At 39.4% G+C, this 27,081-nt stretch overlaps 1 protein-coding gene across 4 annotated transcripts in view; it reads right to left on the bottom strand.

Annotated features, from left to right (window-relative positions):
• RAPGEF6 (Rap guanine nucleotide exchange factor 6) overlaps positions 1-26,946 on the bottom strand; it is a 199,898-nt gene extending 172,952 nt beyond the window's left edge. For all 4 annotated transcript variants that reach the window (XM_046668271.1, XM_046668274.1, XM_046668272.1 and 1 more), the window contains exons 1-2: positions 26,678-26,946; positions 244-314 (exon numbers count right to left, since the gene is read on the bottom strand). In XM_046668271.1, coding sequence (XP_046524227.1) covers positions 244-314; positions 26,678-26,746 — 140 coding nt within the window. In that variant the 5' untranslated portion in view covers positions 26,747-26,946. The remainder of the gene's footprint in view (positions 1-243; positions 315-26,677) is intronic.
• Positions 26,947-27,081: the final 135 nt, after the last annotated feature.

Here is a 27,081-nt window from a genome sequence, read left to right as displayed (position 1 = left end):
TCCTCAAAAGACTGTAACAAAGATAATTTTATTATCCCTATTTTATGGAAGAAAAAACTGCAGCTTAGAGAGATGTTAAGACTTGCTCAAGGTCTTATGGCTAAGAAAAACTGTGGTGAGAAATGCAAACTCCTATGCTTATCCTACAAAAAGTCCCTATGTGATTTCGCCCCTGCAATTATCTATCCAAATTCATTTAAATAAGTCCATAGCACATGCTCTTAAACAGAGCATCACACTTACCTAAGCTGATGTTCCCTGAGATTTGATAATATTTCCATTCCATGAAGGTAAGAATAAATAGTATTTAAGTCCTGTAGAATAGAAAAGATTTTAGATTATTTTTCAAATACACTTTCTAAAATATGACCCTCCCCTATGCTGATTTTAAGCAACCAACCATTTAGGACAGAACTTTAATCTATGAAAGAGTCATAAAATCTCTGAATTACAAGAGATTCGACAAGGTAGAGAAGTGCTCCCTCAACTCACACAGAAACCCTTCGTCAGCTTGGGTGTTGGCCTCTACCTCAAACAATGCCAGAAATAAAAAACTCTTTATTATATATGAAAGTCTATTTAATTTCTAAGTGGATGTAACTTTTCTTCTTCAGCGACCTCCAAGTATTTGAAAAGAGTTATTATATCATGTTTTAAGTCTTGTTTTGTTTAGTTTTCTCCAGATTGCACAGTCTCAGTATTTGCAGGTTCCACATCTTTAAGCATCCTGGCTGACTTCCGCTGGAGGTGACCCAGTTTGTCAATATTCCTCTTAAAATATGACTTTCTAAAAAATATCTTTCCAAAGAGATTCAAAGTGATATTAATCTACCACTAAACAAAAAAGACATCCAATGGGACAATCCTGTTCACCCTGTGAAAGAGGAAGGAAATCTTTCTCTAACCTTCTTTCAGATAACAAGGTATTAAAAATCCCAGGATGATATAGTATAACCTCAGCTAAGAGCAGTGGTATAGCAAAAGAAGAAAGTGGGAGCAGTCCACATTCCTAAAAGAATGGAGTATTTTACCACTGATGTTATGTAGAATGTTGGTGCATGGTGACTATAAAAAAGTTTAAATTCTCTACATAAAATATTCCTACTCATTCTCCTAGAAAGAATAATGCCTGTACGCTAGGGTAGATGGCTCCCAAACACTGCCCTCCTGCTTTGATATGCAACTAGCCAAGAGAATTATCAGATGACATAGAGAAGAAAAAGAAGACACCTAAGACAACTTGTTTTCCAATTGGTTAATAAGACAACACGGAACTACTAAGAAAACAGCAATAATCTTTGATTCCAAAGATTACAACTGCCAATTAATCATGATGCATTCAATGACCACACATATCTCTGCTAAATCCTTACTAAATGAGAGTGAAAAAGATTTTAAAGTTATTAAAAAAAAAAGAGATGAATAGATTAAAAGAGGAAACCACAGCAATGAAAAAGGTCTATAAAATTCCAGAGGACAGCTGATGGAATAGTGATATGACAGTATTTCCAAAGACGGCTACAATGATATTTCTTATTCCATTTGGTCTTTTCCAATGGAAGCTTACCACTCCCCCATCAAAAACTGGAATCTACGTGTTCTTCTCATGGATCTGGGTTGGTCCTGTGATTTGTTCTGACCAAAAGAATGCGGCAGAAGTGAGGCTGTGTAACTTTTAAGATTCAAGTACCCTGAGACCACCAATGTCGTGAGGAAGCCCAAGCTAGCCTGATGGACAAGGGAAAGGCCATATGGAACAGCACCAAAGCACCAGGTATATTAAGTGATGCCTTCTTAGACCAGCCCAGCTATTGGCTGATTGGAGCTAAGAGAATGATCCCAGCAGAGGTTCTATGGGTCAAAAGAACAAACCTCTCAGTCAAAATCTTCTGAATTGAGGTAAAAAACAGAGTTCTGGCAAAAGTCTGCCTCATAGTGGGCTCACTGAGCCTGCAGATCCACCTAATAGTCTCTCCCCACTCCCCGAGTTTATAGTTAGAATTCAGGTACTTGGCAGTTAGAATAACTCTCACAATGGATCCATGACCTATGCAGTAAAAGCTGTGATAGTGGAAAAAGCCAAGTGGAAACCTCTGAAACTTCCCCATTCCTCAGAAATAGATAGTAAATAAAAGACAATACTGCTTCTAGAGGGACAAAGAACAGCAAAGACTCGTGCCATCAGTAAAGGCTTCAAGTATGCAGGGGTGATGGTCCCTATCATGTATCACCTGCAGAAAGCTGACGGATCCTAAAAAATGACTGTAGACTGCCACAGACTTAATCAAATCCTAACTAATGTTCTTAACATAGTATTGTTGCTAGAACTGATTAAGCCTCAGGTATTGATTTGGTGAATGCATTCTTTTCTATTCCAATTACAGAACAGGGTCAGAAACCGTTTGTATTCATGTCATATAATATTAACTTATAGTTTTGCCGTAGGGCTAAAGGCTTTCACTCTCCGTCGTATTCTGAAGATATCTAGACATCCTAACCCATTACATAGATGATGCCTTGCTGACTGGACAGAATGAAAAAGAATCAGTGAGAGGTGGCTGGAGTCCTTGGTAACATACTCATTTTCCACAAAGTGGGAGATAAACTCTATGAGGACTCAAAGACTTGCCACTTTAATGATTTTAGGGGTGTGGTGGTTGGGGACATTTCAGGACATCCCCTCCTGACAAATTGTTGGGACTTTGGTTTTAGGTCACGATGGAACAAGAGGGACTGGATTTACCCTCCACCTAAAACAACAAAAATCAAAACAAATATGTAAAACATTTTTCAAGAGAGAAGGCATCAGGAAACAGAAGACAGTGACACCTGAGAGAGGGGAAACAAATGAAGTCATTCATATGATTATATGAATACCTTACTGCCTGGTGTTATCTTGAGTTAAGGAGAAGGGCTGGCAGTCTGGGGAGCAGAAGGTGGCTAGAGTTTGCAGAGCAGAAGAGAGAGAGAGAACACTACACAGAGAGAAAGTATGTTCTGGAAACCTACAAAGGGTCTCTTTTGAGTCTTAAGTTGAATAGTGATCATCTCATATATGTGAAGAAATATCTGAAATCAGGGAAAGAAACACCTGAAAGGATTAGAGTAGTGGTCCTCAACCAGGACTGATCTTGCCCCTTGGGTGACATAGCAATGTCTAGAGACATTTTGGGTTGTCACAATTTAGAGGGGAGCATGCCACTAGCATCAAGTGACTAGACAGAGATGCTGCTAAATATCCTACGATGCACAGGACAAGGTCCCAGAATAAAGGATTATCTGGGCCAAAATGTCAATAGTGCTAAGTTTTAAACACCCTGGACTCTAGTCTAGTTTCCTCTAGGGAACAATACCCAAAACTCACATAGGGACAGGAAGAGTTCCTGTTCCCAATAGGCAGGGTGGAGAAGCTCAAAATTCAGAGCGTGTATTTAGTAGAGTACTCAGAAGGCTTTGGACTCACAGTATTGGAGCAAAATTAACCCTAGACTAAATGCTACTCTAGTGCTACATAACACAGCTCAGTAAAGGCCCGAAAGGATCAAACAATTTCCAAGTTACTTAACTGTCCCCCAAAACAAAGCTAAAGAATATTTATAGAAAATATAAAAATATCCAGCACAGGGGCCAGCCTCGTGGTGTAGTGGTTAAGTTTTCATGCTCTGTTTTGCCGGCTTGGGGTTCACCAGTTTGGATCCTGGGTGCGGACCTACACACCATGTATCAAGCCATGTTGTGGCAGTATCCCACATAGAAGAACTAGAAGGACCTACAAGTAGGATATAAAACTATGTACTGGGGCTTTGGGGAAGAGGAAAAAAAAGAGGAAGATTGGCAACAGATGTTAGCTCAGGGTCATTCTCCCCAATAAAAAAAAAAATATATCCAGCACATAAAAAGGTAAAATTCACAATCTTTAAGTATTCAATCAAAAATTACCAGGCATGCAGACAAGCAGGAAAAGATGACCCACAAGGAAGAAAAGAAAAAAACTGACTCAGTAATTAAAGATAAGAGAATTAGTAGAAAAAGACATTTAAAAACCTATTGGGGGCAGCCTGGTGGCATAGTGGTTAAGTTCACGCGTTCTGCTTCACTGGCCCAGGGTGTGCGGGTTCGGATCCTGGACACAGACCTACACACCACTCATCAAGCCATGCTGTGGTGGCATACCACATACAAAACAGAGAAAGACTGGCAGAGATGTTAGCTCAGGGACAATTTTCCTCACCAAAAAACCCAAAAAACACAAAAAAGACTTATTAAAACTACATTTCATATGTTCAGGAAGATACAGAAAACATAAGGATATAAGAGGGGATATTACAAAAAAATATTCCAGAGATGAAAATAACAATATCTGAGATGTAAAAGACACTACATGGGATGAATAGCGTATTCCACATTGCAGAAGAAGAGATCAATAAACTTGAAGATACTAGAATTCAAAAATAAAACACAGAGAAAAAATATGGAAAAAATTTCAACAGAATACTAGTGAACTATGGGCAACTTCAAGCAGCCTAACAAAAGTGTACAGTAGTCCCCCCTTATCACTTTCCTCAGTTTCAGTTACCCAAGGTCAGCCTTGGTCTGGAAATAGATGATCCTCCTATTGACATATAGCTGGAAGGTCAACAGTAGCCTAACAGTAGTCACAATGCCTAAGTCATTCACTTCACTTCATCTCATCACATAAGCATTTTATCATCTCACATCAGTACAAGGAAAAGGGTGAGTACAATAAGAGATTTTGAGAGAGAAATAGAGACCACATTCACATACTTTTTATGGCAGTATTTTGTTATAATTGTTCTATTTTATCATTAGTTATTGTTCATCTCTGACTGTGCCAAATTTACAAATTAAACTTTAACGTAAGTATGTACATATAGGAAAAATCACAGTAATTATAGGGTTTGGTACTATCCACAATTTCAGGTATCCACTGGGGGTCTTGGAATGTATCCCCCAGAGATAATAGGGGGATGTAACAGTAGTTAGAGTTACTGTGGGGGAGATGGAGAACAAAAAAAAAATATCTGAGGAACACTGGAAAATCTCCCATATTTGATGAAAACTATAAACTCACACATCCAAGAAGCTCAATAAACCTCAAGTGCAAAAAATAGGAAGAAAATACCACCAAAGTACATCATAAAATTGCTTAAAAAATGATAACAAGATAACTGTAAAATTGTAAAAGCAGCTAAGGAAAATAAATTACACAGTGAGAACAAATCTGAACAAATCTCATACTTCACAGAATCTTCTGGATTTTCTACATATACAATAACATCTCCTGTGAATAAGTACAGTAGTATTTCTTCCTTCCCAGTCTATGTACGTTTTTCTCTTTTTCTTTTCTTATTACATAAGCTAGGACTTCCAAAACAACGGCCAGAGTAGGTGTGGTCATATACTACTAATACAGCTGCTGTGGCCCCACTCTTTAGGAGTCATCATAACCTGCCCAGACACTCACAAATGCCCATCTCTTACAGAAATGAGCTTGTTATTTCTGACATCTAGATAATTTTCTTTTAGTGGCAAACAAGTTCCAAAAACTGTAACACAAAAAAGTTATGTTATGGCAAACAGAATTAGAACACTCATAATCTGACCGCAAAAAGAGAATAGGGTAGTGTCAAGGAGCCTCAGAATTTTCTGAGATTCTTGGCTAAATTTATGTCATATAATTTCCTCTGTTCTCAAGTCAGAGGACATCTCTGGTACACCATGAGAGATGCCATCATTAGCTGACAAAAAATTACGAATTCACTCTTCAATTTTAAAGCCTAAATGAGAATATGATACTGAACCTCCTCATCTCAAGTTCGTGTGTCCAATGTGTGGTAAGCCATCACCGATGTGCTTGGAGATGGAGAAAGGTTTATCCAAATTGGCCAAAAGAAGGGTGGGAGAATAGGTTCTCTCAAATCCACCTTAAGGAGAAGGCGGGAAAGGGGTTTTATAGAACTAAGGGGCTTGGCAGGAGGAGTTTGGAGAAGCAAAGGGGTAATCCTGTTTCTTTCACTCCAGACAAGCCCTTGGGCAATGTGACTTCTGGGTGTCAAGGGCAGCTTGGGGCTAGCTTTCTGGTGACATAACTTCCTTGAAGGCATTCTTTTTCTTCTATAAAAGTAGGTCATAAATCCTTGTGACCCTTGAGTCACCCCTCAGGTTAAACAAGAAAACACCCAATTAACAAGATTAACTTCTTTTCATCTATGTCTGGGAACAAGGTCGAAAGGTAATCTTATTCAATATTTACAGTAACCCACAGGTATCTAGCTTTATATATAATTCATAGGTTTTGAAATACATATGTGGATCTTCAGTTCTCTGCCTGAAGAGAGGCTGACAAAGTTTATCAACTTTAGAATCTAAAAGCTTCTCTTCAAATATCTGAAAGTTATTTGCCTTCAATCTCATTATTTCAGAGGGACAATGTGGCCATATGAACATGTAGTTCTCCAACAGCATCTAGAAAAAGTGATTGCATGGACTTGAATAGAAGTATTAGCATTATTCCTTTCAGATGTTGGCAAACCTTTTCTGTAAAGGGTCAGACAGTAAATATTCTAGGTTTATTGGGCCATAAGGTTTTCATTACAACTACTTAACTTTGCCTTTGTAGCATGAAAACAAACATAAAAATGTAGGTAAATGAATGGGTGTGACAGCATTCCAATAAAACTTCATTTACAAAATAGCTAGGCTAATTTGGCCTCCAGGCCACACCTTGCCAACTCCTAAAGCATATGGTCAAAAATACCAAAGTGACGTCAGCATCACAGCAGAGTGAGTATTCCCTCAGTCTCCCTAAGTTACAACTAAATGGACATTCATTAACCAGCAGAGGACTCCTTGCACAGCACAACAGGACTTCTGAGAGATCCACACAGCTATACATCTGAAGGTGGGTGGACTGGATCCCCAGGAGTCAGTGGAAATAAGTGCACCCCTCCCCCTCCCTGGTACCAGTTAGCCAGTTTGCAGATTCTCACATAGCAGCCATGCATGACTGTAAGAGGAGGCAGGGACAGCCTGGCCTGTGTGAATGCTTTCAGAATTGCAGCCCAGCCCTAAGGAGCACCCAATATGCCATGGTAGCCTCATCCATGGGAATGCTCTATGCCAAGTGGCAGCAGCTAAGCTGACATCATACTTGACAATGAAAACTGAAAGCCAGCCCTCTGAGAAAAGGGACAAGACAAGGAGGCCCACTACATCACTCCTACTCAACATAGTACTGGAGGTGTTGGCCAGAGCAATTAGGCAAGAAAAAGAAATAAAAGGTAACCAAATTGGAAAGGAAGAAGTAAAACTGGCTGTTTGCGAATGGCCCTAAAGAATCTACCAGAAAGCTATTAGAAATAATCAACAACCACAGTAAAGTGGCAGGGTACAAAACCAACTTACAAAAATCAGCTGCATTTCTATACACTAATAACAAGCTAGCAGACAGAGAAGTCAAGAATACAATCCCATTTACAATCGCCACAAAAAGAATAAAATACCTAGAAAAAATTTAACTAAGGAGATGAAAGACCTATATACTGAAAAGAATAAGATATTATTGAAAGAAATTGAAGAAGACACAAAGAAATGGAAAGATATTCCATGCTTGTGGATTGGAAGAATAAACATAGTTAAAATGTCCATATTACCTAGCAATCTACAGATTCAATGCAATTCCAATCAGAATCCCAATGACATTCTTCACAGAAACAGAACAAAAAATCCTAAGATTTATATGGAACAACAAAAGACCCCGAATAGCCAAAGCAATCCTGAGAAAAAAGAAGGAGGCTGGGGGCATCACACTCCTTGATTTCAAAATGTACTACAAAGCTACAGTAATCAAAAGAGCATGGTACTGGCACAACAACAGACACACAGATCAATGGAACAGAAGTGAAAGCCCAGAAATAAAACCACACATCTAAGAACAGCTCATCTTCAACAAAGGAGCTAAGAACATACAAAAGAGAAAGGAAAGTCTCTTCAATATGGGTGCTGGGAAAACTGGACAGCCATGTGCAAAAGAAAGTAAGGAGACCATATTCTTACACCATACACAAAAACTAACTCAAAATGGATTAAAGACTTTAAGACCTGAAACCATAAAACTCTTAGAAGAAAACACAAGCAGTACACTCTTTGACATTGGTCTTAGCAGCATCTTTTCAAATACTATAGCTACTCAGGCAAGGGAAACAAAAAAAATAAACAAATGGGGCTACATCAGACTAAAAAGCTTCTGCAAGGCAAAGGAAACCATGAACAAAAAGAAAGGACAACCCACCAACTGAGGGAAAATATTTACAAATTATATATCCAACACAAGGGGTTAATTTGCGAAACATATAAAGAACTTATACAACTCAACAAAAAAATGAACAACTCGATCAAAAAATGGGCAGAGGATAGGAACAGACATTTTTCCAAAGAAGATATATCAATGGCCAACAGGCGCATGAAAAGATGTTCAACGTCACTAATTATTTGAGAAATGCAAATCAAAACTACAATGAGATATCACCTCATACCTGTCAGAATGGCTATAATTAACAGGATGAGAAATAATAAGTGTTGGAGACGATGTGGAGAAAAGGGAACACTCATACACTGCTGGTGGGAATGCAAACTGGTGCAGCCACTATGTAAAACAGTATGGAGATTTCCCAAAAAATTAAAAACAGAAATATCATCCAATCCAGCTATACCACTACTGGGTATTTATCCAAAGAACATGAAATCAATAATACAAAGAGATCTATGCACCCCTATGTTCACTGCATTATTCACAATGGGCAAGACACAGAAGCAACCCAGCTGCCCATCAATTGATGAATGGATAAAGAAGATGTGGTATATATACACAACAGAATACTATTCAGCCTCCCCCCAAAAAGAGAGAAAACCATTCCATTTGTAACAACACAGATGGACCTTGGGGATATGACATTAGTGAAATAAGCTAGAGAAAGACAAACACTGAATGATTTCACTCTCATGTGGAAGATAAACAAACACATGGATAAAGAGAACAGATTAGTGGCTACTAGAGGGAAAGGGGGTGAGGGGATGAGCAAAAGGGCTAAACGAGAACATACGTATGGTGATGGATAAAATCTAGACTATTGGTGGGGAGCATGATACAGTCTATACAGAAACTGACATATAATAATGTACATCTGAAATTACACAGCTATAAACAAATACAATCTCAATTTTAAAAAACCCTCAAAAACATACAAATATATAAAGTTAGTCCTGGAGATAAAATGTACTACATGGTGACTAGAGTTAATAACACTGTATTGGATATTTGAAAGTTGCTAAGAGAGTAAATCTTAAAAGTTCTCATTGCAAGAATAAAAATTCTTGGGGCCGGCCCTGTGGTCAAGTGGTTAAGTTCATGCGCGCCACTGCAGGTGGCCCAGAGTTTCGTCGGTTCGAATCCTGGGTGCGGACATGGCACCGCTCATCAAGCCATGCTGAGGCGGCATCCCACATGCCACAACTAGAAGGACCCACAACTAAGAATATACAACTATGCACTGGGGGCTTTGGGGAGAAAAAGGAAAAAAATAAAATCTTTAAAAAAAAAAGAATAAAAATTCTAACTACGTATGGTAATGGATGTCAACTAGAGTTATGGTGGTGAGCATCCTGCAATATATACAAACATCAAATCATTATGCTGTACACCTGAAATTAATATAATGTTATATGTCAATTATATCCCAATAAAAAAATTTAGAAAAAAATAAAAAGAAGATACACACACACACAAACACTACCAAAAAAGTCAAGCCATGAATGAACTCCTCTTTGGAGGTTACCACAGCTTATGAGTTTGGTGGAAGCTGAAAACATCAGATTTTCATTTTTCCAACCTCCCATAAATGTAGGGCATGGGCAGATGATCCAAGTGTTACCAATCAGACACATCTATCCCAGACTTTGAGTCTAGTGATACCAAGAAGCAAGAACTGAACAGAATCCACTTTGGCAGCTAGTAATAGCAGGGTCTGTCAATAAATGCAGTGTACAGTACAGGGAGTCAGCAGTGCAAATTGTGGGATCCACTGTGTTCAGTGCTAGCAGGAGTAGTGTTTTTATCAAATCTGTGATAGAGAGTATAAATCATGGTTGCCCAGTCCCAAGTCTACTTCTCCTGCATTCCCAACAATTTTATAGCTACTCAGTAACCTTTTAATAAATTCTTTTTCTTTAAACTGGCCAGAGTTGGGTTTTGTTGCATGTAACAACCTTGAGACTCTTAGACTAGCACCATCAGCATCACTTGGGAACTTCATAAAAATGCAAATTCTCAGGCTCCATCCCAGATCTAGTGAATCACAATCTTTGGGAGTAGGGCCCAGCAGTTTGTGGTTTAATAAATGCTACAGGTGGTTCTGATGCACACTAAAGTCTGAGAACCACTGGTTTACAGGTAGGATCTATGCTACTCTGGATTATTTGGCTGATAACCTATTAATGAGGAAGGGAAACAAGCACTGAGATATCTAGTAAATCCTGGGCCCTTCAGTGCCCCTGGTTTGAGGGTCACAGGATGCTAAGCATTCATAAAAAGACAGAAAAGAACCTCCCAGAACAAAGGATGGTTGTAGTAGCAAGCTGATTAATTCTCTCATATCAAGTGGGTGGTTATGGTATTTTGTTTACATGGGATAGCAAGTAGTCGTTGACTGTGTAATGCTGGGCTTAGAAAGGGGTTTCTTGTGGTTTTTGTACCAATTATCTCTGAGACAGGCTTGAGGTACTGCACTATCTATTAGGTTCTCGGTATGTCCAAGATCAATAAATGCTACTGTAGAAAGCCAAAACAAACAAACAAAACCCTGACAGAGGCAGACTGGAAGTCTTACAGATATTTCTTGGTAGTAAAAAATTTAAATTCTAGATTCAAGTAGGTGTTATTTACACAGCATCCACTTGAAAGTTGCTCTACTGCGCCTCAGAGGGAAGCCATGAGGAAGATGGAAAAAACTAGGAAGCCATGACATTCCGCATCAGTAACACCTGTATGAGCAACTAGTTCTCTAACTACAACAAAATACTGCAAAAATTATCCAGTGGTAACAGAAGAACCAACACCAGCTCAGGATTAGAGAATAAAATAATGGGTTTCACCTGGGGAAAAAAAAGGTGAGCTAGTGGTGATGACTCAGTACTTCCTAAAATACATCAGCCATACCCTTTCAGTCAGTCAGTCAGTTACGAGAGTGAAGATGGGCAAGTTGAGGTGGGTGGGACCACTGCCATCCTACCAGGAAGTAGTTATCTTTTTACACCCTTCAAATAATCTATACCTAATGCATTCACTGTAGGTATATTCTATGGGTTTTCAATTTCATTGTTAAATGAAATATTAAATTCATATTTACAGCTCTGCATGTATAAGAATTAATGAGCCCTTTAAATATATACTTCTAATTAAGCAGGTTGGAATTTTTATCCCCTTCCTCAATGTTGTGCCAAGCAGTGTGCTGCTCTCAGAGTAACTCCATCTCTCAATTCTGCTGACTGCCATTGTACACATGCTTAGAAAACCAACCAAAACTTGGAAAACTCAAATTGAGATGCTCAGAGCAATTCTGCATTTTTCTGTTTCTTAAAGTCTAAAACTAGTAAATTTCTTATCTATGATATACTTAATTCATCACACACAACTTTCAATACAACATCAATTATCTAAAACACTCATTAACCAAGATATTTTACTCATTATCTTTTTTACTTGGAAAACATGTCCATCCCAGGAATTTTAACAACAAAAAAACCTGTCCGGATGGATCCTAAGGTCAGTACAGACTCAATCCCAAGATACATATATACTCTGCAGCTGAAGGCAGTCTAACAATGTGGTTAAAAACTTGGACTCTGGAGACAGCCCTAGGTTCACATTCTTCCCTTAGCAATTACTAACCATGTAACCGTGGATAATTTGCTTAATGTTTATTATCTCACAATAGGAATGATAAACTACTTCCCTTTGAACATTAAAAAAAATGCTTATTAAATGTGTAGCACAGAGACTACCATGTGGTAAACAGTTAACAAATATATTGTTTATATATGTTTGGATCATAAAATTACAAGGATTAAATTACATTCAGTAGACTACTAAGCTATTTTAAAGATTTTCAACAATATCTCCAAGTTAACAAGACCATAGATTAAACATAGAATTCCATTCCATTGGTTTTCTTAGCCATGGTGGGGTAAATATATTCTGCAAAATGGCAGTAAAGACCTATAAAACACTTACTACACGTGGAGTCCAGACCTTGGTCTCTAAACACCACTTCCTGCTAAAACAAACCAGGGTTCCTTGGATAAATGGCTGACTTCAGTAGTACTAAAGCAAGGAAAGTACAAGTCTGAAACACCTTTTTGCACCAGAAAGTAAGGTATTACTTAAAGACTAATGGGGTCATGACAAAAGGATATAGGAGTTGACTTTGAAAGGGCTCCCACTAGCTAAATATGGGGTAATCTAATAATCAAAAAAATAATTACAATATTAAAAATTAAAAAATAACCCTTGAATTCGTAATTTTTTTTTAAGAAAAAAAGGAGGAGGAGAGGGGAAGGTGGGGAAAATTCTTCTATACAGAACACCAGGTAACAGATGTAGAAGGAATATACAACTAGAAATTATCACTGTGTAACAGCAAAGTAACAGTTAATTTAGGCAAGGATCATCAATAAATGCCACTAGGTGAAACACTTGGAAAACGAGATAGCCATACATTCTCCAAGTATCACCTCAAGGATCACTTATAATTTACAGCATTGTACCTTTACAACAAAGAGATACAGGTGATCAAATTTAGCATCCCCAATAATGGAAAGAACTAATAAAATCTATCTTCTGATGGGGCAATACAGGAAGTACACAATACCACCTATGTAGTTTCTCAAGAAAATGACTTAAACTGAATCTAATCATGAGAAACCAGATGAATCCAAATTACGAAACACTCTAGAAGACAAATGGCCAGACTCTTCAAAAAGTCACATTTACGAACGAAAGAAAAAGGCAGGAGGACTGTTGTAGATCAAAGGAGACTAAAGAGACATGACAATCAGATGTCATGTACCTTGACTGGATCCTGGATTGAAAAATAAAACTATAGGAGACACCTTGGTGATAACGGCGAGGGGAGAGTGTCATCGGGTCTGCAACTTACTTTCAATTGGTTTAGTAAAATAAAGTAGATGATAGAGAGAAAGTGATATGCTAGAGAGAATATGGCAAAATATTACTGTGAATGAAGGGTATATAATTAAGGGCACTATTCTTGTAACATTTTAAATTTAGTTTAAATTTAGTTTTAAATTTTTCAAAATACAAAGAAGGGGGGTGGAGAACACATGACTATTTCCTTTTTCCATGTGGTAACAGATATTTCTAGCTTTACTTAAATTTCAAGTCTTATTTAATGATCCGCACTTTTTTTTATTATCTTTTCCCATGCATCCCTGATCATCACCATATGTTGATCTTTGTCCATGACACACTGCCCCCAGCAATGTTCTCTGGAAAAGCCTACCTCATTCCATCACTATATTAGAATCTAGTCTTGTCTTGCTATAGATTTGAGTGTACATGTCTCACAGTAAACTGAAACTTTTTATTTCTAGGCTAAAATATGTTGACAGACTAAATTACTTGAATATTAAATTTTCTTAATAAAAACTAACATTAAAAATTATACTCTGGGGGCTAGCCAGTGGTGTAGTGGTTAATTCTGTATGTTCCACTTGGGCAGCCCAGGGTTCATGGGTTCAGATCCCAGGCACAGACCCATACACCGCTCATCAAGCCATGCTGGGGCAGCGTTGCACATACAAAATAGAGGAAGACTGGCACAGATGTTCTCAGCAATAACCTTCCTTAAGCAAAAAGGGGAAGACTGGCAACAGATGTTACTTCACAGTCAATCTTTCTCACAAGAAAAAAAAAAATTATACTCTGAAATTTTAGTTTTTAGAGATGAAAGTCTCAAATGATATGCTTAAACATTAGAATTCCAAAAATTAATAACTGAAATCAGAATGCGTCACAAGAGCAAGCATCCAATACTTACAAGTTCAAACTATAGTCTGAAGTTTACTTTTCTCATCCCACTACATATTAAGAAGTCACTCAAGATTTGCTAATCCCAATCCCACATGCACTTTTCAATTCATATCTTTCTTTACATTCTCTATAGTATTTGACTGCTGACACATTCATCATTCATTCACTCCCACCTCTGATATCTTGTTCCTCCCATCCCTTCTGTAAGGTGGTTTTCTCTGGGTTTTTGTCCTAATGAGAAAACAGTTAGCAATGGTTACAAGCCCAGAATGTGAAATCACAACGCCTAGGGCTGAATCCTAACTTAACTATTTCCCAACAGTGTGAACTTAGACAAATTAATTTCTCTGTGATTCCATTTTCCAAAATGTAAAATGTGGGTAATAACTTCAGAGAGTTTTTGAAAGGATTAAAAGTGTATAAAGGTTTTATAACAGTGATAGGCATCCGATAAAGACCATAGCATACAAGTCTTAACCATTCTTATTGCTATTACCACCTTTCTGCTCCAGCTGCTCCTCAGTCTCCCTCACAGGCTTCACCTTCTTTCCTTTTTCCCTTCAACGTTTATAAAGGTTATATTCCCAGAGCTGTGACATCTATCCTTTCTTTACTGGAGACTCTCCACCATCAGCAATATCCTTCACATCCATAGCTTCAATTACCATATACAAGCTAATGACGTCCATATTTGTATTGCATTTCCCAGAGCTCTTTAGTAAACTTACAACCCACACTTCCTACTACACACTGAACACTTTCACCTTGGTGACCCATTAGCATCTCGAGTGCAATATATCCAAAGCTAAACTCATTATCCATACACCCCTACCTGTATCTTGCTCCCCAGGTTCCCTGATTTAGGTGACAGTACTTACCTTCAATGGCTCCAGCCAGGAATCTGTCAATTCTACTTCCTAAACATCTCTGTTTACCATCCCAACTGGAGCAATTTAGGGATTCACTATTTCTCACTAGATAACAGAAAACAGCCTTCTTGCCTCTACTCCGGCCTGTGATCCATTTGTCATAGTGCTGTCAGAGCTATCTTTCTAAAAAGCAAATACAAACTCCTCAATAAGGAGAACACGGTCTTCCACAATCTGAATCCTAACCACGCCTCCAGCCTCATCTATTCTACTATTAATTCTTGTCCCAATGTTCCAGCTGCCCAGGCAACTTGGATGTTTGTGCCAAACGCATCTTGTGGCCTTGGCAAATGCTGTTCCCTTTTCAGGAAACACATATCGTCCCTTCTTCATCTAACTTTCACATATTCTTATCTATACTCAAGACAGGGTTCCCTTTTTTAAAACAACTTGAATGGTACCTGCCTACCCTTTACTCCTCTCTCCCAACTGTCCTACAAACTCCTGAGCACCTGATATTTACAACTATCAAAGTGCTTAACCAGCCAGTATTTTAACTATCTGTGTATTTGCCTATCTCCTCCCCTAAGGAAAGAACTTTAATCTTTCATTCCTGGCATTTAAAAACAGTGCTTTTTAGAATCATTTAAGCCTCAGAATCATTTAAGGAGCTCATAAATAATCCGAACTCCACTCAGCACGTGTGACACTCATAAACTCTTTACTAAACAATTTACTATGATGAAGCCTTCTCATATCAGTTGAATGCTTTTAAGAAGCCAAACTAGGTTACCATCCTCTGAAAACAAAAGTCTAAGTTACAGAACAGAATGGTATAAGAAATCACATATCAAGTTCACCAGTTTTCATTCTATATAAAATCTGAGAATTATAAATGTCCATTAATCTGACACAGACACCCTAGGGTACTTCACATAGCACAGGCAAGATTAAACAAGACACTTATTTAGGAAAATATTAAGCATCTATGTAAACGTCAGTACAGAAACAAAAGTTCAAAGCTTAAAATATAGCCTAAAGTTCACTGTTCTGATAAACAGAAAGCAGAGGGGTGCTAGTGGACTGAGGAAGTCACTGATGAATCATGTGACCTTGAGCAAGACATTTTACCTCTGTGGAGTGCAGCTCCTTTATCCTGTATGCAACTCATTTCACTAGCTCTTGACCCCACCAAGTATTTCTGGGAATGCTATATATATGCTCACAAACACGTGCTAGGCAGTGTTGCTACTTCTGCTGTGAACTAACTGTCCTGTCCCATGAGCCCCACTGTCTCTGCCATATGCTAAACCCTGAAGCCTTCCAACTGCCAAAAGTTTCAGTTTATGGCAAAGTGGTAGAGAATGTCTAGTAGTGGAGAACATCAAATAGGAGGTGCTTATGCCTCAATACCCTCAAGTTCTTAATAAAATGGCTTGTTTAGTTTTTACTTACAGTCAGACCTAAGTTTACACAGGCTGGTCCAAGGTAAAGGCAAATGATAACCATAATGTTATATAGTTCACAATCACTGTACCTGTTCCAAAGGACAGGACTTTGTCATATAGTCAAACTCATCATGCCTGGCTGCTCCTTCTCTATGCAATTCTCTCACAAACAAAATCTTACAGTGTCTAAACTCCTGGATGCCCACAGTTGTTTTCCTCAAGTTGGAAATCTCTAATACATGTAAAATAAGGTGCCTAAAGGCCGCATCCAGATCTAACATTCCCTTTCTATCCAGTTGAGCTTTCAAATGAAGGTCAAAGGGCCCCATAAGCATAAATAAATTCTTTTACTTCCCAAGGAGTCCTCTGAATGTGCATCTGCTATAGAAAAGCACAAGAGAATCTTTGTTCTCAGGGATGTGCACAGTGACTCACTCAAAAACGACTCCAAGTACAATGGTGCTCTTTTGCCAATTCAGAAAAAACCTCTACAAGAGTATATTTAAAGATCATTATTCTAAATTCTGAAACAGATTAATGATTAATTACAAGAATACTAAATTTTACCTTCTTTCAGTTCTACCTCCCTAATTTTTGGTAAAAAAAAAATAAGCTACTTTAAAAAAAATCTTATTCTGATTGTAAATAGGCAATTATTTTAGCACCTAGTTGAGTATGAAATTTTTGCCCAGCAAAAGTTTTAAGTCATCTGATTAAAAGCATACAAAAAGTGGGGCTGGCCCCGTGGCCGAGTGGTTAAGTTTGCGCGCTCCGCTGCAGGCGGCCCAGTGTTTCGTTGGTTCGAATCCTGGGCGCGGACATGGCACTGCTGGTCAAGCCACGCTGAGGCAGCATCCCACATACCACAACTAGAAGGACCCACAACGAAGAATATACAACTGTGTACCGGGGGGCTTTGGGGAGAAAAAGGAAAAAATAAAATCTTTAAAAAAAAAAAAAAAAGCATACAGAAAGTTAAAACTGGCATCTATCTGCATTTCTCTGTGAAGTTTCCTGCAAATGTGTTTTAAAGCCATATAAAAAAGGAGTTACCGTTTCAAGGTATACTAAGTTTCCTCTATCTGTGTTGTCTCTAAAGAACTGCCAGGTAAAACACATAGTTTGTTTGTGGTAATTGTACTTTATTCATGTTTTAGTAGGAGAATATTAATAGCAAATTTTGCCATTTTGCCAAACTTCATCAGTCTTTTTATCTCAGCACTTCAAATATTAGACCAATAGAAATCACTATTAGAATGGTAGGGGAACAATATTTTTCACATTCCTTTTCTTTTTAAAGTCATTTACTCTACAAATATTTAGGTACCTACTATATGCCAAGTTTTGCATGATGGAAACTGGTAAATAAGGATACAGAGCAGCCAGAGACAAAAATAATCAAAATCATAACACAGTACAGTAATTACTGTAATGGCAGAGGAAGGTGCAAAGTATCCTGGGAACAAAAAGGAGTGGAAAAGTGAGGAAGGAAGAACACACAATTTTGCAGGTGAGAATGGAGATGAGATTTCAGTGAGGAGTTTAAATTTGTCAAGCCAGAGGATGACTTAGCAGTCAGAGGAAATAGCGATCTATCATGTACGGCTACCGTTTATTGAGCGTTCGTTATGACAGGCACTTTGCTAAATACATATACTGTCTCATTCAATCCACACAACAATCCCCAAAAGATAGTCAATCTTAAAGAAGTTAGGTAACTTGCCTAGGATGGCTCAAATTCCCAGTGCTGGAGCCCAGATTTGAAGTAGGCGTGTCTAAACACAAAATTCCAGGACCACAAACACTGCACCATACTTTGCCATCCTATGTGGAGCAGGGAGACAGGAGAATATGGCACAATGGACAATGCTTCTCACCTCTGTCTATATATCAGAACTACTTAAGAAGCTCTCTATAAATACCAATGCTTCACACTCCATTCCAGAAGGTTCTAATTCAAGAAATGAAGGGTAGACCTGGGCATTAAAATAAAATACCCCACATTGGGCTGGCCCCGTGGCCGAGTGGTTAAGTTCGCACACTCCGCAGCAGGCGGCCCAGTGTTTCGTTAGTTCGAATCCTGGGCGCGGACATGGCACTGCTCATCAGACCACGCTGAGGCAGCGTCCCACATGCCACAACTAGGAGAACCCACAACGAAGAATACACAACTATGTACCGGGGGGCTTTGGGGAGAAAAAGGAAAAAATAAAATCTTTAAAAAAAAAAAAAAAATACCCCACATCGAGAAATAGATATAGCCTAGGTTGAGAAGTACTGTGTTAGGATACTTATAAGTAGTTAAAATGCATCTGTTTGGGGTGGGGAATGATAAGGCGAGAATACAGGCAGAAGATCATGGAGGACTTTATCTTTCTCCTTCCCATCAGAGCTAAACTCACAAAGAGTACACTTGCCGCCTTCACTTTCTTGAGTCTTATTCTCTCTTCAGTCCACTGCAATCAGGCTCTTTATTAATCAGTCCACTGATATCATTCTAACAGAAGAAATCCAAAGAATGTATCAGTCCTAACTTTTCTTGAACTCTCTACAGTATCTGACATTAGTTATTCGGGACTTCTTTCTGAAAAGCCCTCCTGTAATAGCACTCTTCTGTTTTCCTTCTACGTCTCCAACAATTTCTTTTCATTCTCTTTTGCAGTTTTCCTTTCCTTTCCCCATCCCTTTAATATTAGAGCACCCAAAGGGTCTGTCCTCCTATTCTCACACTGCTTTTTCACCCTGGGCAATCCTACCAATCCCATGACTTCGCCTAAGACCCATATGCTGTAGACTCTCATACCAACTCTGACCCAGAGCCTCGTGTGATCTGAAGCTCCACACGCTCACTGAATATCTTTATCTGTGTCTCAAACCTTTTCCAAAACTGAATTTTCTCCCCACTCTAATTCTGCTCCTTAATAACACACTCTTGGGCCAACCCTGCAGCCTAGTGGTTAAGTTCAGGGCATTCCACTTTGGCAGCCTGGGTTCGGTTCCTAGGCACAGACATACACCACTCGTCGGTGGCCACGCTGTGGCAGCATCCCATATATACAAAACAGAAGGCTGGCACAGACGTTAGCTCAGGGAAAATCTTCGTCAGCAAAAAAAATAATAATGCACTCTTATACATAGTTACCCAAATCAGGATCCAGAAATTATCTAAACTTCTGCTTTGTTCCCACACCCAGTCCAAGCCTGTTCCCAACAAGCAAAAGACAGGAGGTTTTGCCAGACTTGACCCGACACTATTGCAGAGGCTTGAGAGGAACATAAGGACAGGGTGTATCTGGGCCCAAACTGCAGTTATCCCATGAGTAGGCCTGGACAGAGTGAGGCAGACAATCCAAAAGGGTAGACAAAAGGGTGAGTCAGGATATAAAGGATAAGCAGATGAAGAGGAAAGTCCTAAGAGAGGAGGTTCAAAGTGCAGTCCAGAGGTAAAATGCAAAGAAAGAACTAACGTAGCTTCACAGTCCTCTTGGCTGCCACTGTGTGATTCCACTCAAATGAAGCTGAAAAGCAGGCAGAACAAATTTATGCTGAAAAATGTCAGAATAGCGGTTTCCTTTGGGAAAGGGTATTCACTGGGAGGGGCAAAAGGGGAGTTTCTGGAGTGGTAGTAATATTCTATATCATCACTTGGGTAGTAGCTAAATATATTTGTAAATTAAGCTGCCTATATACTTAGGGTATGTGGACTTTACTGCATGTGTATTATAGTCAATTTCAAACTTTAAATAAAAAGTCTGGTGGGAGGCAGACACTCTCGCTCCAGTCAGTGATAATCTTGGCCAGTTCTACCTCCTCACTATCTCACACCCCACCTACTGCATTTGTTTCCCATAGCCAGACATATCTCTTGGTTTCCCTGTTATCTTGATATAATCATTAATAGTCTTACCTTTCACACAGAAAAGTATCCCGATTTAGACAAAATGTTATATGTTCATCTCAACCTATAAGCCTCCCTGCCTCTAGTGTGGTCCAGCCCTGTCCTCATACATCTTCAACAATGCTTAGAGCAATCTTTGTAAAACTGATCTTATTTCCAGGCTCTGAACCTTCTAATGGTTCTCCTTTACTTATAAGATTGAGTCCAAATCCCTGAAATGATCCAATCCTGCTAGTACATCCAGCTTCAACATTTAACATCCAACACCACGTACCACCCCTTGCAATACCTCATATACTAGCCCAGTGTTTTGCAACCTTTTTTCATTATCACATCCCTCCCAAAGAGCATTTTTAGACAATTTTTCCTAGTTGCCATTGCATCTCGAATTAAGTACTAAGGAATAAGATTTTGTCCGGTAAGGGGTGAGTTTTAGAGGACCACAAACCACAATAATATCTAAGATTTTTTTCACTCCCCCCTAAAAACCAATTTCTGTCCCTTTGAGGATGATATCACCTCCACTGGGAATGCCAGCTCTAGACTTACAGATTGGCTTCTTGTTCTACGAATGTACCTCGTCTGCCACCATTAGTGCCTTTGTTCCTGTTGCTCTCTGCCTGAAATGACCTCTTTTCTGGATATCATCCAGTTATTCATAATGTTTAAGATCCAATTTAATGCTCCTCCAAGAAATCTTTCCTTCCCCGACTTGCAGTCCCAAAGTGCCCTACCCATACCTTTGTCCCTAATAACCTCAACATTTCACTAAAGCTTTCAGGTCTGTCTCCTAAGTCATTGAAGAATAGGGACTATGCTCAATTTCTCTCTACAACCTTGGCTTTTAGTATTACGTGTGACATATCATTTGCTAAATGAAGGGATAAATTAATGTTATCATCTGGGTGAGGTCACCACACATCTCAGTTTACCTGAGACAGTCTCTCTTTAACCCATTATTCTGACATAAATATTAACAGCACCTCTTTTAATTCTCAAAAATAATTTGGATGATAACTTATATTGCTAAACTCTCTGGGCAGTGTGAAATAATTAAATTATGAGCAAGAGTAGAACATGATCAGATCCGAGTATTTAAAAGATCACTCTAGCAGTAACAGGACAACAAATGACTCAAGCAAAAAATTCAAGGATAAAAGAGCCTGAACTAGGGTAGTAGAGCAGGGGAGGAAGAGGCAGAGAGATTCAGGACATAAAATCAACAAGGTTTACCAGCCAGTTGGATATAAAGAGGAAGACAGCAAGGGGAATCAAGAGTAAAAACAAATTTCTAGATTGAGCAACTGGGGCAGTCAGTCACCAACAGAACATTGAGGAGGAGGAATGATGATGGCTTCAACTTAGGACTAGTGATTGAAGGACAATTTAGGGGTTAGATATATAGATCTGAAAAGCACATGAAAGAGGGTAAGATGGACTATATAATACTAGGTGTCAGCCTATAAAAATCAGCTGAAGCCAAGTTGCTGAATGAGACTACCCGGTATGTACAATATCAGCAGTTCTAATGAATACAAAGTATTATCTTTCCTTTTTTTTGGAGGAAGATTAGCCCTGAGCTAACATCTGCTGCCAATCCTACTCTTTTTGCCGAGGAAGCCTGGCCCTAAGCTAACATACGTGCCCATCTTCCGCTACTTTATATGTGGGACGCCTGCCACAGCATGGTTTGACAAGCAGTGCAGAGGTCCGCATCCGGGATCCGAACCAGCAAACCCCAGGCCACTGAAGCGGAACATGTGAACTTAACCATTATGCAACCTGGCCAGCCCCAGTACAATCATTTTGACATGAGGACTTTACAAAATTTCAAAATTTTGTTTTGTTTAACATATTTATTGACCATTTAATATATGTCAAGCACAGTATTAAGCACTTAGGGAAATAAATCATGAGAGAGAGAGAAGGAGCTCACTCTGAGGTAAAAAAGAAAGGTTAAAGAGGAAGAACGGTGTCGAATATGGACTGAATTGAGAAACAGCCAAAAATTCAAGGTCTCAATTTTGACTGTGGCGTCTTTAATTTTGGTGTAAGGACTCAAAATGAGTATCTCAGCAGCTTTTGTTGTCTTAGAGCACTTAGCTTCCCAGAGTATTTAAGTCTAAAAATTTCCATTAAAAAAATCTTTGCAAAGTGGAAAAGAAAATCAGAGAACTAGCTCAGAAAAGACAATGTGCTGTGAAAGCTGGATTTACAAAGTAGGAGAAAAGGTCAGAAAAGTAAAAAATTGTGTTAGAGCACAGTTCTAAATGGCATACTTTATATCACATTTCCATGCTCAGTGTCTGGCTCACTAGGCTTATGTTTGAGTTGATAGTTTCACGTAAGGACAACGGATAGTTCAAAATAAAGGAACCACTAATTTTGTCCCAGAAACAAACAGAAGAGTTCTTTACTCATTGATTACATGATGCAAACATCTTATTACAAGACTATAAGACACTGATTTTTATCTATTTGTATAGTTTCTCACAATGCTTTGCACCCAGCAGGTATTCAAAGAAAAATAAGCTGAATGAATGAATTTTATCCCCTTCTATTATACACTTTATTTGCTTGGCTTCCAGGACACCACCTCTCTCTCTCGGTTTTTCTTCTACTACACTGTTTGCTCCTACTCATTCTCCCTTGCCGGCTTCTGCTCCTCTCCTGACCCCGTAGTGATCAAGTGCCCCAGGGCACTGTCTTTGGTCCTCTTCTATTTTCTGTGTACACTCACTACCTTCATAATTGCGTCTAGTCTCATGACTTTAAATAATATCTATAAGCTAATGACTATAAAATTTCTATCTCCAGCCCAGCCTTCTCTCTAGAAATATAAAGTTGTATATAGAACTCCTCAGTCAACGTTTCTCATAGACATTTCAAACCTGACATGTTCAAAACTGAATTTCTGATCTCCCTTCCCTCCTCCCCAAACCTACTCCTCCTGCAGCTTTCTCCATCTCTTTGACGGTAGTTTAAACTCTCTTTGATGGTAATTTCAGTTATTCAGGTCAAAAATCTTGAAATCATGCTTGATTCTTCTCTTTCCCTAAAAGCACATATCTAATCCATTAGCAAATCGTGTTGGCCTAAATCTTCAAAATATTTTCATAATTAACTACTTCTCACCAACTGCCTTACTATCACTTTAGTTAGAGTTACAGTCATCTCTTCTCAGCTTTAATGTGATAACCTCTGATGTGCCTGCTTCTTTCTACCCTTGCTCCCAGTCTATTCGCAACCTAGCAGGCAGCCAGCAGCTTCTTTAAAAAGTCAAGTAAAATAACATCATTCCTCTGCTTCAAAACCTTTTGGTGGCCTCCTCTTTCACTCAAAATAAAAGTCAAAGAATTTACAATGATTTAGAAAAGTCCTACATGATATGCTCCACCCTCACCACCATTATTCACCTCTCTGACTTCATCTCTTACTACTCTTGCCCTTGTTCACTCTTCTCCAGTCACTTAGTTTCTTGCTTGCCATTCCTTGAATGCACCAGACATATGATTACATATCCCGTAAGGGGTTAATACCCAAAATATAGAAAGAACTCATACAACAACAAAAAAACTCGATTAAAAAATGGGCAGAGGATATGAACAGTTTTCCAAAGAAGATATACAGATGGCCAACAGGCACATGAAAAGATGTTCAACGTCACTAATTATTAAGGAAATGCAAATCAAAACCACAATGAGATATCACCTCATGCCCATCAGAATGGTTACTATTATTAAGACAAAGAAATAACAGGCATTGGAGAGGATGCAGAGGATTTAATTTCTCAGAAAAAAGAAAACCCTCACACACTGCTGGTGAGAATATAAATTAGCGCAGCCACTATGGAAAATAGTACAGAGATTCTTCAAAAAATTAAAAATAGAACTACTATGATACAGCTATTCCACTCCTGGTATCCAAAGAACACGAAAATGCTAAGTTGAAAAGATATGTGCACCTCTATATTCACTGCAGCATTAATCCCAATAGCCAAGCCTTGGAAACAACCTACTGCCCATTGACAGATGAACGGATAAAGATGATGTGGTATGTACATACATACATACACACACACACACACACACACACACAATGGAATACTACTCAGCCATAAAAAGATGAAATCTTGCCATTTGCAACAACATGGATGCAACTCGAGGGCATTATGTTAAGCAGAGTAAGTCAGAAGGAGAAAGACAATTACAACTTCACTTATGTGGAAGATAAACAGACATATATAGATACAGAGAACAGATCTGTGATTACCAGAGGGGACGGGGGGTGAGGGGAGGGTGAAAGGAGTACAAGGGCAAAGGGGCACACATGTACAGTGACGGATGGCAACTAGACTTTTGGTGGTGAACGTGATGTAGCCTATACAGAAGGTGACAGACGATGTACACCTGAAATTTATGTATTATAAATCAACATGACCTCAAAACCTTTTTTTAAAAAGGTTATCTTTTCAACCAGCACAATACTGACCATCTCATTTAAATGGTAACCCAGCCCCTGACCCTTACTTCCAATCCCTTTATCCTGTCTTTTTTCTTTTTTTTGGTGAGGAATATTGGCCCTGAGTTAACATCTGTTGCCAATCTTCCTCTTTATGCTGCTTGAGGAGGATTCTCCCTGAGCTAACGTCCGTGCCAATCTTCCTCTATTTTGTATGTGGGATACCACCACAGCATGGCTTAATGAACAGTGTGTGGGTCTGCACCTGGGATGGGAACTGCGGGCCGCCAAAGTGGAGTGCTTGAACGTAACCACTAGGCCACCGGGCTGGCCCCCAGGTTATCACTTCTTTAGTCATACTTTGCACCCCCAACAAATTTGACACTTATTCAAAACCACTGCCAATGAATCAAGCAGTTAACACGTTATGCTGCTAGATGTCAGGGCTCTAGTCTGTCCACTGTGGGCAATTGTTCAGCATTTCCTTAAACAATGCTGCTGCTTCAGTAAAACAAGATATAACACAGCACACACTGGCCAACATAACTTTGAGAGCAGTTTAGAAAACTTCCTAAGGCTCAAAACTACACAATTTCAAACTAGGTAACTGTTATCAAAGAGAAGCAGGATTTTCCAATTAAAATGTGAATTTATCATAATTAATACTTAAAAGTAAAACCTACATTATACATTGTAAACTTTGTATGATACTTTCAAATGATATAAAAACCATGGCAGATTCACCTGTTCAAGGTGAACGCTTTCAATTAACTCATAATGACTTCAAGAATCATCACAGGGAAATTAAGACACATGGGATTATAAATGCAGGTCTCAAAAAGAGGACTTTGGAAAGTGGCAGAATTTACCGTGTTTCTATGCAAAGATCAGGATCTACATTAACAAAGTCTGACCCATCATGGCTACAGTTATGGCTTAAATAATGTCATGTCACAAAAAGTCAGCCAAAAGTTACTGAGACCTACTGTGCATAACACTATAAATCTGGAAAAAACTCGAGTGACTTAGGAAAAATTAACCAGAGCATTTCATTTCATTCACTGCAACTATACAGAAGACAATCCAACAAGTCATTCATACTGTTGTTAGTTTTTGCTTTTTGGTTTAGAAAACATACCACTTATTATAGAAACTTCTCCAAATCAGGGAAAATCTTCCCCCAAATCTGAGCACTCTATAGGGATATGCAAAGTTAACAGGTTTTAGTTATGTACCTGAAAACAGCCTCCCGGTCAAATGAAACCACTTAAGCTGATGCTATTACTGCTAACCCAATATAGCAAGTTTTGGATCCAAGCACAAAATACCGTAAAATTTCCCTGACAGTCTGAAAAAGTACCTCCAGAAGTGATCTTTAAATATGCATCATCCTCCACCAGAATTCATCTGACTGGATGCAAAGTTTTAAACTAACTTTAAAAATTTTATCTTTTAAGCAATAGTACAGTATTTCAGGGACCTTTATACAGAAGTAATTTCTTAATAACATGGCTATTACAGTTCACTTAAATTTCTACCTAGTTTTTCATAGTCTATCTACCTATGGACAATCTCACTCCGAGATTCACATTTTACTCTGAGAAAATACGATTTAGTAATAGTGCCTTCTTATCAAAAACACTAAGAAGTCATCGACAAGGACGGGTGTGCGAGAAAGGCGGCATCACGAGGAGGAAAGGCGGTCGTCACCCCGCTGGAGAGCAGGGCCCGGGTCAGGACTAGGGGACGCAGAGAACAGATACCCTGGCAGCAGGTGCGAGCCCCTAGCAAGGGGACAGTTGCCGCAGGTTTCGGACCAACAGGGGGGTGCTGTCCGTTGGACACCAGGACGAGCGCCGGGGTCGGCTGGCCTTACCTCGGGGGTCCGTTCGGGCGGCTTCTTCTTAAGCGCCTGCCTAGTGCCGGGGTCCACGGGCGAGTTCATGGCCGCGGCCCCGGTCCCCGGGCTCCCCAGCCTGCCTTTAGCAGCACACGCGACGGCCCATTCACCCTAACGCGGGGGTCTGCACCGCCCCCGACCCCGGAGGAACGGAACTCCAAACGGCCGCAGGGTCCGCGCTTGAGCAAACAAGCCTTCACAACGCCCGCCCAGGGCCTCAGCCCACGCGCGACTGGCCAGAGAGACGCCCGCGCGGGGGAGGCGGGAGGACGAGTGCGCATGCGCAGCACGCGCGAGCACGCAAACTAGCGCCCTAGGGCGTGACTCCGCGGTGACGTAAGAAGCGGGGCGGTGCAGTTAGGCCTCTTCCAACCCTTCTT

Source organism: Equus quagga, chromosome 7 (assembly GCF_021613505.1).
Source record: "Equus quagga isolate Etosha38 chromosome 7, UCLA_HA_Equagga_1.0, whole genome shotgun sequence".
In the NCBI taxonomy this organism is placed as follows: Eukaryota; Metazoa; Chordata; class Mammalia; order Perissodactyla; family Equidae; genus Equus; species Equus quagga.
Note: the sequence above shows the minus strand (reverse complement) of the source record. Positions and strands in the feature narration are given on the sequence as shown.